The 12267-nt window shown below is 35.1% G+C and overlaps 1 protein-coding gene across 1 annotated transcript in view; it reads left to right on the forward strand.

The window, feature by feature from the left end:
- Lrrk2 (leucine rich repeat kinase 2) overlaps positions 1 to 12267 on the forward strand; it is a 128444-nt gene that overhangs the window by 80975 nt on the left and 35202 nt on the right. The window contains exons 34-38 of the mRNA XM_076854312.1: positions 3192 to 3379; positions 4178 to 4332; positions 5350 to 5496; positions 5929 to 6120; positions 6718 to 6864. Of these exons, the coding sequence (XP_076710427.1) occupies positions 3192 to 3379; positions 4178 to 4332; positions 5350 to 5496; positions 5929 to 6120; positions 6718 to 6864 (829 nt within the window). The remainder of the gene's footprint in view (positions 1 to 3191; positions 3380 to 4177; positions 4333 to 5349; positions 5497 to 5928; positions 6121 to 6717; positions 6865 to 12267) is intronic.

Below are 12267 nucleotides of genomic sequence, written 5' to 3' on the forward strand. Positions count from 1 at the left end.
CAGAATCTCCACACAGGCAGGAAAAGGCTAACTTTACCCTCAAGAGTGATGTTTCCATGTGAAATGGCACATGTATAGATAATATTAGGGTGAGCATATTCTCTATAGTGTAATAAGGAAGAGATTTGTATTAGAATCATCCTTTCAAAAACAAAAACAGATTTCTATCATGAGCACAATAAAATTCCTGGAGATTCTATAGGGTAATTAAGCCAAAATTCCATAAAAGTTCTCCTTCTCTTTAACATATTATAGTATTAATATGCTAATCTAAGTGAAAATTAAATCAAGAATTCAAACAGCTCAAAGTTATTTCAAAAGACATACTTAAAACGTTGGTAAAATGATAATTTAAATTTGTTATTAACTTACTAAATAAATACCATAATTTTTATTTATGCTGATAAATTGAAATATAATGTCATTTTCACTTAGATTTAAAGGTAATGAAAGCTATAAATAACCACGTGAAAGCAAGAGCAACTTGTCTGATACTCATCTGCAGAAATAAATAGGGGTGTTCATCTCCATGAATCATCAAGACAAGGGCAGGAATAATTTCATGGAGCAGAAGCTCTAATGAGCCCACCTACCCTCTATGTGCCCTGAGCTGTTAGGTCACTAACTTATTAAGGAAGGTTCTGTCAAGGCAGGGAGAAGTTTGCAAAACTCATTTAACTATATGATAAAAAATATGAAAGAGAGCTATTAAAGAATCAGATGGAGCATTAATTGGCTTGCATGGAAATTTAATCTTGATAATATGTGGGGAAAATACAGAAAAAAAAATTGAAATGTTTCTTTCCTTGAGTAAGGGCATAAATTAGCAGGTATATACAGTAGTTAGTAGGTTGAAGGAATAGTGAGGGGGGGCTTTTAAAGGTGAAAAGATAATGTTTTAGATTTTATTAGCATGTAATAAGCTACCCCAAAATTTAGAGGCTTGAAACACCAAGAACATATTATTTCTCAGTCTTCTGTGGGTCAGCTGGTTTCAGCTGAGTAGTTCTACTCCACGTGATGTTGGTATGGCCATTCAATTGGTTTCATTTGTTGAACGAGGCTGGAAAGTCCCAGAAGGCTACACTTAGGCTTGGGTGGTACTGGTGCTCTTCCATGAGACCTCTCCATGACTGGGTTGGGCTTCCTGAATGAAGAGCACAGGGGGTAATTAGACAAGGTACATGGTGGCAGGCTATCAAAAGAAATGAAGCAAAAGTTGCTAGTCCTGTTAAAGGCTAGGCTCAAAACTGGCAAAACATCAATTCTGCTTCATTCTAGTGGCCAGAGCAATCACAAGCCCAGATTGAAGGGGAGGGGAAATGGGATGCATTTCTTGATGGACTGAGTAGTAGATGTATAGGGAGAGAAAAATTATTGTTTTCCACCTTTGAAAAATCAAGTACAAATATTGGTAAGACAGTATAGATCTACTAGGAAAATCAAGTACAGGCTCTTTTAAAAAATATTTTGTTAATAAAAACTTGCTGTTAGATAAAAATGAATTTGTCTAAGTAAAATAAGTAGATAAAAATGGCTAACATATGAGGGGGGGTTACTTTGCATTTCGCAATGATGACCTCATTTAATTCTCACCACAGCTATTTAAGTGGTGCTATTACTACCCCTGTTGAAGATAAAGAAATTGATGGACAGAGTTATGATTTCTAACCAACTAGTTTGACTTCAGTGATGTTAAAACTATCTGTAGGATAAAGTGCTCCAATCACATTTACTCAAAATTCACTCATTCAACAATATTTATTCAGTATTTACTATGTTCCAGATATTATTCTGGTGCTGGGCTTATAGCACTAAAAAACATTGTGCATGCATAAGACTAGCATTCAAATGAGAGAAAAAAAAAACGAATAAGTCCACATATAATATACTGGCGATGCTGAGTGCCACAAAGAAAATGTGAAGTATGGTTGGAGATAGAAGATTTCCAGAGAGGTTTTTAACACTTAAAAAACACTAAAATGGTTAAACCATTTGCCTCACTTCCTAAATTTTAAGGGCAGTCTGATCTTGTATAAAGTAACAGCATGAGGAAAGTCTAAACTACAATTTCTACTATGCAGTGGCCCATGGATCATTGTCATTAGATGCCAGTGTGCCCAATCACTCATGCATTCATTGATTCAATAAAAATTACACACCCAGAATAGAAATGTAGAGATGGGGGAAACAGTCCCTGAGCCTAAGGATTTTACAATTTAGTATTTTACTTAGCTGCATGAAAATGAAAAATAATGCTTTCACCTATTTAAGAATCCCTTAAACATTATAAATCTACTAAAATATGAAGCATACACCTCTTTTTCAAATAAATTTGCTAAAAAATTAATTGAAATACGTACATAGCTGGCACATAAGGGCTTATTATATACTAAAAACTGTGATATACACTTTGCAAACTTTACATGTGTCATTTCATTCTCACGGCAATCTAAAAGACATTTTCATTTTCTCATTTTACAGAGAAGGAAACTGTCCCTTAAAGACATCAAATCCTTTCCCAAGTTTATATAGCTTGTCGTTCAGCCTAGATTTGAATTTGGATTCTTCTGAACCAGATTCAGATTCATAAATGCTATGACAATGATCAAAGCTCATTGAAAGGTCTCTGTGCTGAAATCATCTGGGTTGCTTGTTAAATAGCATATTCTCAAGCCTTACCCCAGACTTACCCCAGATTTTGCACATAGAATCCAGCAAAATATAGTAGTTACCTAGAGACTAACTAACCTGTACTCCTCAGCCTCTCTTCCAATTGATGGAAGCCCTCCCCTATTATATGAATGTCAAGTAGGATTTTACAGTAAGCCTGCAGTGATAAAAGTTTGGAAGATAATTTCCCTAGGAATGTATTAGTGATAAGATTGCAGTACAAATCTAGGGTATCAGATGGATCTGTTAATTGAATCAAGCAAAATCTCAAGGTTCATTTCAGAGAATCCCAATAAATTCTGATCTAAATTTACTCTCTTAAGCTAATAAATGTTTTTCAAGGAGGAAGGCTCCATTGGGCTTCCAGACTGAGTAGCTGCTAGAGAAATTAGGTCTTCTGTTGTATTGGACAAACTGTTCTAATCATTTTCACTGAGCAAAGAGACATGAAAAACTTTAAATTTGAAACATTTCAGAAAGTAAATCCTGGTGATGACTTATGAGTTTAAATCTTTCAGATTTTGACAGTAAAAGTGGAAGGCTATTCAAAACATCCTAAGGGAATTATTTCACGTAGAGATGTGGAAAAATTTCTTTCAAAGAAAAGGAGATTTCCGAAGAACTACATGACACAGTATTTTAAACTCCTAGAAAAGTTCCAGATTGCTTTGCCAACAGGAGAAGAATATTTGCTGGTTCCAAGCAGGTAAAAACAACCCTTAAAAATTTAATTTCTTGGAAATTTACCATTTATTATATTGTTTTAATTGTAATGGTGATTTTGTTGCATAATAGATGTACTAAATTTCTTTTTACTCCTTTTGTAAACTTCCTACATAAATACAGCACATATTTTTAATGGAAACATTGTATCTGACACTAAATATATAGTGACTTATTTTACATATATAATAGTTATTTGACTCACCACTGCTTAAATTATTTAAAAAAGGAAAACAGTGGACATTGTGTGTGTGTATGTGTCTTTACATGACAAAAAGAGTTATTATATTAGAGAAGTTCTGGGGAGATTGTGAGTCTTCAACAGATTTTATAGCATCTCAATGGAGACCTAAATTCTAGCACTGTATTGTGGAAATTTTTCTTATTGTCCTATAAGCAACTGGGAAATATTATCCAGAAATATGATGTTAAAGTGAACATTATTCTGATTGATGGATGACAGTTCTAAGTATAGATATATACTTTTTTCCTAGGACTTATGCTTTTTCAAGTTATATATAATCTTAATATTTGTCTATGTATAATTAATTATAATAATTTATTACTGTACATAGTATTATTGAAAAAATCATACATTTATTTCATCTGAGCAATGTTCATTGAATTTTTGATGTAGGAAGAGCATATTGCAAAAGAATATTATAAGTAAGGTGCAGTTTCTTGGAACAGTTATCTTCACTGACTTTGAGTAGTAAAGTACTTCACCCAATATGGTTGGGTATTTTCTAAAGGTATAATGATGTTGTACTTTTCTCTTTAGTTTGTCGGACCACAGACCTGTGATAGAACTTCCCCATTGTGAGAACTCAGAAATTATCATTCGACTGTATGAAATGCCTTATTTTCCAATGGGATTTTGGTCAAGATTAATCAATCGATTACTTGAAATTTCACCTTACATGCTTTCAGGAAGAGGTATGTACTTAAAGAAGACTTAATATTTCGACAAATTAAGGAGAAAAATACTGTCCTTTCCCCAGAATTTACTCGTTTGGAAGGCAATTGAATTCAGAAATAAGCTCAGAAAACTCCAAAGAGTTCATTATATATAAACACATATAAACTCATGGAATTTTTCTGGAAGAAAAGTCCTCAGGTCCTTACTGAAGCCTATTCTCGTGTTAGACACATTTCCAACAACTGAATTAATTTCTTTCTTTCCATGCCACAGCAAACGAGAAGCTATAATTTTAAAAAGTGGGATTAATAGGAGTCCTAGGTTTAAATACACACGTGCGTGTGCGTGCGTGCACACACACACAAAACACACAGATGAAGAAACAGTATCAAAAAGAAGAGAGCACTGCATAGGAGGGGAGTTTTACTTGACAACTGTATCAGGTACTGGCCATTCAGGATACAGACTGTCACATCTCCATTCTGCTGCATAATCTCTGAGGAATTTATAAAAATGAACAACAATGGGTGTTTATAATGATTATTTAAAAAAATTATAATAAAATGTCTTAATATTCCAAGGGGAGAAATATAATTTTTTCTGGTCCAAAGACAGACTTATAAAATAAATCTTATATTGCTTGGAATTAACATATAGCTAGTTAGGATGCATAGAAAAGTTCCTAAATGACCTTAATAGAGTATGAAAATAAACTTTTCAAAAGTTATCACAACTTATTTCTGACTCTCTTTCTTCATATATGTTAATCATATCAAATTTATTACCAACATGTACCTGAAATGTGTCTTAAGAACTCTAAAGGACATTTGATTTATTTTATTGCAAAATTAAGAATAAAATATTTAATACAAAATTTAATGAATATGATGAGGACTCATTAAGAACCAAACACTTTCTTTAAATAAATATATCTGTATTCCTGTTACCTGAGGTGTGGGCAGTAGCTTTTCTTTTTAACTTACCCGTAGTTAGTAATTAATAAATATATTTGGATCCTATTCACTTTCCTGCAGAGCGAGCACTTCGCCCAAACAGAATGTACTGGCGACAAGGCATCTATTTGAATTGGTCTCCTGAAGCTTACTGTCTGGTAGGATCTGAAGTCTTAGACAATCACCCAGAGAGCTTCTTAAAAATTACAGTTCCTTCTTGTAGAAAAGGTAAGTGAATTAATTTGAAACTTTGAGTTGTACCCTCTTAGAAATCTAAACTTTCAAGGGGAGGAGGAGAAGGGGAAGTATGGGGGACTGAATTAGAATAAATATGTCCATGCTTTTATAATCATGTCAAAATGAATCCTGTTGTTACTTATAACTAAAAAGAACCAATAAAAATGAAAAAGTTGTATCATAAGCAAAATCAAACACAAACAGCCCTTTCCAGAACTAGAGCATGATGACTTGCACCTGAAACCCAAGCTACTTGGGTGAACGAGGCTGGAGAAATTCAAGACCCAACTGGCAGTGTAGTGAAACCTGATTTTAAAACACTCAAACCAAATCAAAACAACAACTTTCCAACAACTTTCCAAACAACAACTTGCCTAGCTTCACAGCAGTATGGGTTGATGAGCTCTTACATGAATTCTGCAGGCTGTATTCTTCTGGGCCAAGTTGTGGACCACATCGATTCTCTCATGGAGGAATGGTTTCCTGGGTTGCTGGAGATTGATATTTGTGGTGAAGGAGAAACTCTGTTGAAGAAATGGGCATTATACAGTTTTAATGATGGTGAAGAACATCAGAAAATCTTACTTGATGACTTGATGAAGAAAGCAGAAGAAGGTATGGTGGTGTACCCTCATATAACTTACAGGTGTTTAAAAGTGAAGTGACTTTTTATGTAAAAGTTATCTTTATCTATAGGGATCAGTTGAAAGATACTATATTCAATTATAGTGGCAATTCAGAAAAATTTATTTATTAGCAATAAAATTTTGTGTTCTATATTTTGAAAATGTTGTTTTGAGAGTTTGAATGCTTGCTTTTGGAATAATGTAACCTCATCTGTGAAACAAAAGTACTAACAAATCTATCTCATAGAATTGTTAAAAAGAGTACAATACATGGACATAACTTATTGCTTCATAGATGTGGCAAAAATAGAGAATAAATAACTTCTAGATCAGAAGTCATGGAGGCTAAGGCAGTTCTGAATTCTGTTACCTAATGAGTGCATTTTTGAAATTCTAAGTAGGTTTACATTAAATAAACTTTCAGATTTTATTTTTCAACTTCTCAATTTTTCTAAAAAAATCTAGGATGATAAGAAAAACTGAGGGAGAGATTAAAAGGATAGAAAATACGTAAATTTTTTTTGTAAAAACAAATTTCGGTTTCTTTAAATGTTCTTTTTAAAAAAATCTTTTACATAATTCTCAGGAGACCTCCTAGTAAATCCAGATCAACCAAGGCTCACTATTCCAATATCTCAGATTGCTCCTGACTTGATTCTTGCTGACCTGCCTAGAAATATTATGTTGAATAATGATGAGTTGGAATTTGAGCAAGCTCCGGAGTTTCTCTTAGGTAACTACTTTTATTATTTTGAGAATAAAAATTAGGATGCAGTTTCTTCCTTACAATTTAGAAAATGTCCACATGTCATAATTTTACTGTTATAGATTTTTAGTAACGTTATACATTTCATGTAATGTTTTTCATTTAGAATGATATATTTTAATGTAATATTATGTTACAGTTCTAGAATTTTCTTTGTATATACTAATGTAGACTAGGATCCAAAAAAAGATGGGAGTATCGTGGAAGCACAAATGGAAGTAGATGAGGAGGTTTTCAGTTAAGTGAAGTAGCCCTTTCTTATTTTCCTTTAGTTCAATTTCCAGTTCCAAAGGTCAGGGGGAGCATTAGTGAAGTAAAAATACCTCTGTGTAGTTATAGCAACAGTTTTATTACTCATACATACCGATGGTTATTGGTGATGAGCCTTGCTTCCCCACATGTTGAAGTTTGAACATTAGAGAAGCACGCCAAGGCAAGCATATAAAACAGGGTTTATTTAAAAAGGGGTAACATAGACTTCTCCCACGAGGGAAAACGGGGCCATAGCTGGTATCCTGGTATCCCAAGAAAGAGATGTTCCTTCCTTTTTATATGTCCTAGGCTTCCTTTGTTCTCCTGCCTTTCCCCTCTTATCTTTCTTCTTCCTACTAGTCCCAGGAATGCTCAATGGGATGGTCAAAAGGTGGGAAGCTGGTGGGCTGAAGGGGGAAGGGCAGGATGGAGCAGACAAGGATACTTTAACAACCTATAGCTCCTTGTAGGGAGGGGAAATTCCTGGGACAGGTTACCTTGGTAACAGGTTGAAGCAGAGGCAGGTTCTGGATAAGATCCCTCAGGGGACAGTCTCCAACTTCCCAGACTCACTCAAAATTGGCCTCCTAGATCAACCTGACTCGATTTACCTATCTACACTGACTGCCTGTCTAATTCTGGCTTCCATATTCAAGTTTTTTTTTTTTCTCTTTCCTTCTTTTTTTTTTTTTTTTTTTTGGTATGCTGAAAATCACATGTACTGGTCGGTACCACGAATTCAATCAGTGATTTTCGACAGGGTCTGATGAAAATCACTGGATTTGTGTAGCTCATTGAAAGAATGAAAGAAGGTGAAATCACAGTAATTGTATTCTTACTTTCATTTCTAACCTATTAGTGTACATAGGTTTTGAGACCTAAAAGATGTTTTTAAACATACTCCATAAAAGAGGTCGAATGCATTCATGTAATATAACTACTTTTTGAAAGATATGGTCAGCTTATGATATTTCATATCACATCATTTTGTAGAATAATTCTATGGTCTCATGTCTCCTTTAGAATAAAAATTAGCATTCTTATAATACTGCTAGTGCCCTCACTGTCTCAGCTGTCTGCTAATCTCCTTTTCAGATATTTTAAAATTTACTTTTAAATTAATAAGTACAAATTATGTATGTATATATATATATATACACACACATATATGTGTTTGTGTATATAAACATACATATATGGTTGATGAGTAAAAATTATATACATAAATATTTACACACACATATAGAATGTGTTCATGGTGTTTTGTTATATATATTGGAGTAGTCAAATCAAGTCATTTAAAATATGCATCACCTTAGATATTTATAATTTTTAAAAGAACACTTAAAAATTATTCTTTTAGTAGTTTTCAAGCATAGAATATATTACTATTAACTGTAGGGTAATATACTCAAATTCTAAATGTTTCTCAATATCATTGGAAAGGCACAATCATTGGGTTGACTTAATGCAAAGCATGTGAAAATAGTAACTATGTTGTATTTGTTGTAAATGCATACATTTAATTAAATTACCATGGAAAGATTGTCTGAAATCTGTTAGGACACAATATTATTAGCAAAAATTTTACAAAATGTAGGACACGATTTATAAAGCAAAATAAACTCCTTTAAACCTTTGTTGTTCATATTGATTGGGAAGTTCAGAATGAATTTAAATGCTTTGGAACTCTGGAAGTGAATGTATCAGTGACTGTGGGTTAATACAAAATGCCTAGTGGTCAAGGCCAAATGCTGCATCTTAACCAACATCAGACCGTAGAGTCCAGGGAAACAGGCAGATACCAGACACAGTGTACCCTTTCTCTGAAGGAGTCCCAAGTCATTGAGCAGGGCTCCCCTATGTATTTGTTTGCCCTGCATTGGTATATGTATCAAATTAATGGACAAATTTTGAGCATTTCACATAGAAACATTATTCACATAGGTACTTTGAAGCACCTATTTTATGTTATTTTAATTACACAGATAGAAACTTGTCTATGTGATTATTCTCCCTTCTCTAACCCCATTCCCTAAAAACCTATCCAGTTCGTGTTTCTTTATAAAAAACAGGCCAGATAAAGATTTCTCAGTCTTTGCCCCGTTGTTATTTTGGACTGGATAATTCTTTTCCCTTGAGGTCTGCCTCATGTCTTGAAGGATTGGGACTGTCACGAGGGGGCAAAATTGTGACGTATGCAGTGGAGGGGAGAAATAAAGAATGTCCACGAGCTTCTGCCCCTTTCAATGTTTTATTCACTCAAATTACTCAATACAATTTCACTCTTTAGGTTCTTAATCAAGAAAATGACAATTCTTAATGCTGGGCACTGCAATAGACATAACCAATTCATAGCAAACAATTCTAGATTAATTATTTCACAGCAAACAATTCTAGATTAATTCTAAGCATTGCAAAACACACTCAATCATGACAGGCTAATGACAAACATTCCCTCTGCATGCTAAGTTCAAGAGTTAGATCAAAAGTCTCAAGCCTTAGGCTTTATGTCCAGCAGATGCACACTCACTTAGACTGCAGTGATGAGGGCCGGAACCAAGGCAGGCTTTTTCTGGCATGGAGTGGACAATTGGTTGAGGAGAGAGTCGAAGGGAGAACCTGGGGCTCTCACCAGGGTCCAGACGAGGTGGTAGAGTTTGAGAGTGGTGAGGATCACGCAGAGGATCAGGAACAATGACAAGTGAAGGGATGTCAGTCCTCATCAGGCTCTCCAGCTCAAGTGAATCCTTGTTTCGGTTGGCTGAATCCCTGTTCATTTGCTCTATTATTTATACTAAATTTGGGTTTTTTTTGACCCCCCCCCCCCTGCTTTCGATCCTTATCAGCTACCACCGGATTTCTCAGTGACATCATTGACCCTGGGGTCAGAAATATCTGGTCTGGTGATCTCCACCCTGATCCTCTGCCTTTCTCTCTTATAAGGCTAGGACAGCCTGCCAGGGGCTTCACTCTGTTTATCAGGGTGAGAGGAAGTAACTTGTTTGAGGCCTTGCTGGAGGGCTCTGTGGGTGTGCCTGGTGAGAATGCAGGTTTCAAACTGAGGTTTTAAAATGGAGTTGCCTAGGCTCAGGCCTAATGGCCATCCTCATAAGGATGTTTAACAGGATCCCTGTGCTCTGCCATTAGGTTAGATGTCTGTGTTACCTACCCCAACCTCTCCAGGTGTGACAATCACAGTGTCTCTAGCCCTTGCCAGAGGTAGGGGGTAGGATTGTGTACCTTTGATCTAAAAATTTTTTTCTTCTAAAAACGTTGACATTCAGAGACTTTCAGTGGATTTGCTCTAGAATGATTAATCCCCACACAGTTGTTGGTTGTAATGGACAGGAATGAATTCCAGATTCTGTTAATGTTATGCTTCTCAGATAGTACTATTATGCAGCGACTAATAGGATACACCTTTGTAGACATGAATGGACATTTTCAAAATATATTTAAAAATACAGTTGTGTAAGGTTTTGTATGTGTCTGAAGATTTGCAGGGTACATTTCCTCTTTGAGGAACTATTTTTGTAGAGAACCACAATACATTGGTACTTTGATGGTGTGATTTGATGAGGTGAGAAAAATTTTCTTGCTTTCAATTTTCCTTCCTACCTAGATGTCACAAATACACAACAATAATCCTTAACCCTAGTTTTGTTTTTAGCCACCTAAAGGACATGACAGTCCACATTCCTTACTGATATTTCAATGACCCTCAAATAGAGAAGAGCTTTTACAAAATTAGAAATCTCTACTCCCAACTGAAATTTCGATATATCTCCTTATCATGCATTTCTTCTGTCTGCCCCATTAAATATTTTCTGTATTGTTAACAGCTGTCCAGATTGAAGAAAACCAAATCTGCATGCATTATTATTTAAGTTTCTATCTCTTCTACCCATCCCCTCCCCTTCCCTTCATTAGCCCCTTTTCTCTTTTTGCTTTTCTGTTTACCCAATCCTATTTCTGATTCCCACTCTTAACTGTTCCTATAGGCTTCATTTCCCTCACAGCTCTTTCAGTATTAACAATGTCAACTGATGCTTTAAAAGTCCATTATTATTGAGTCCTGGAGGAATGGGGTAGGAGGATACCAAGAATGATAAGATGCAGGTAGTGCCTTTCACATGTTTGTGATTTATTAGAAATACATGATATATCCACACAAGTCATTTATTATTAACTAACATTACTTCTAAGCATAAAATAATGTATGATTACATATGCTTATTATAGAGATCGAGGAAATATACAAATAGGTAGAAGGGTTCCATGGATGACTTATTTTACCATTTGAAATGCAAGTTTTACATTATTAGATTTCCTTATAGATGTTTCTGTTAATTCACTTATATTCATTGAATGACTATATTTCAAGGCAGTATATGAGAACCATAAATATTGTGTGAATAGGATCTACTATATGTCAGTGGAGAGTAATGGTCCACCAGGCTGATCATGTCAGTTCCTCAGGCCTTGGTTTCACAATATTTTAGGGTATTGTAGGCTTGCTAAATTCCTCAAATGTGGAGATGATGAGGCAGCAGAACTTGTCAAGGAATGACATAGCAAGGACACTGATTGAAGGTACAAATTATGTTTAGGACATTTCAGCTTTTTCAGTTTGTGTAGAGCAGTTGCTCAATACTATAATTACCAGGGAAATTTAGAGAAAAGGCATCCCAATGACCAGAACCTCCTGAGACTCATTTGATTAGCATCCTTTAGTCTAGACATTAGTACTTTTAAAAAGCTCCTCATATGTACTGTTTGGCCAGAACTAGAAAGAAGAGTACTGAACTTGAGCCTAGAGAATGAGACAATGAGAAGAGATAGCAAGGGAATCGAGGGTTGTCCTATGGATATAGAGCAGAACTTAGCTATAATCTAATAGGTGATATGGAATAATTTGGTTCTGAGTAGGAAAGTGATAGAGTTAAAGTGGAATTACAGGGGAATTAATTTTGCTGGAGAGATGGAATGAGTTAGAGATAGTGAACTCAGGATCCCCTCTCAGTCGAGGCAGAAGGCAGTAAGGCACCAAAATGGTGTGATGGGGAAATGCAAAGGAGAGGCCTGTGAATGAGGCTGAAAATTGAACTCAGTGTT

Source organism: Callospermophilus lateralis, chromosome 4 (assembly GCF_048772815.1).
Source record: "Callospermophilus lateralis isolate mCalLat2 chromosome 4, mCalLat2.hap1, whole genome shotgun sequence".
NCBI classification, from domain to species: Eukaryota; Metazoa; Chordata; class Mammalia; order Rodentia; family Sciuridae; genus Callospermophilus; species Callospermophilus lateralis.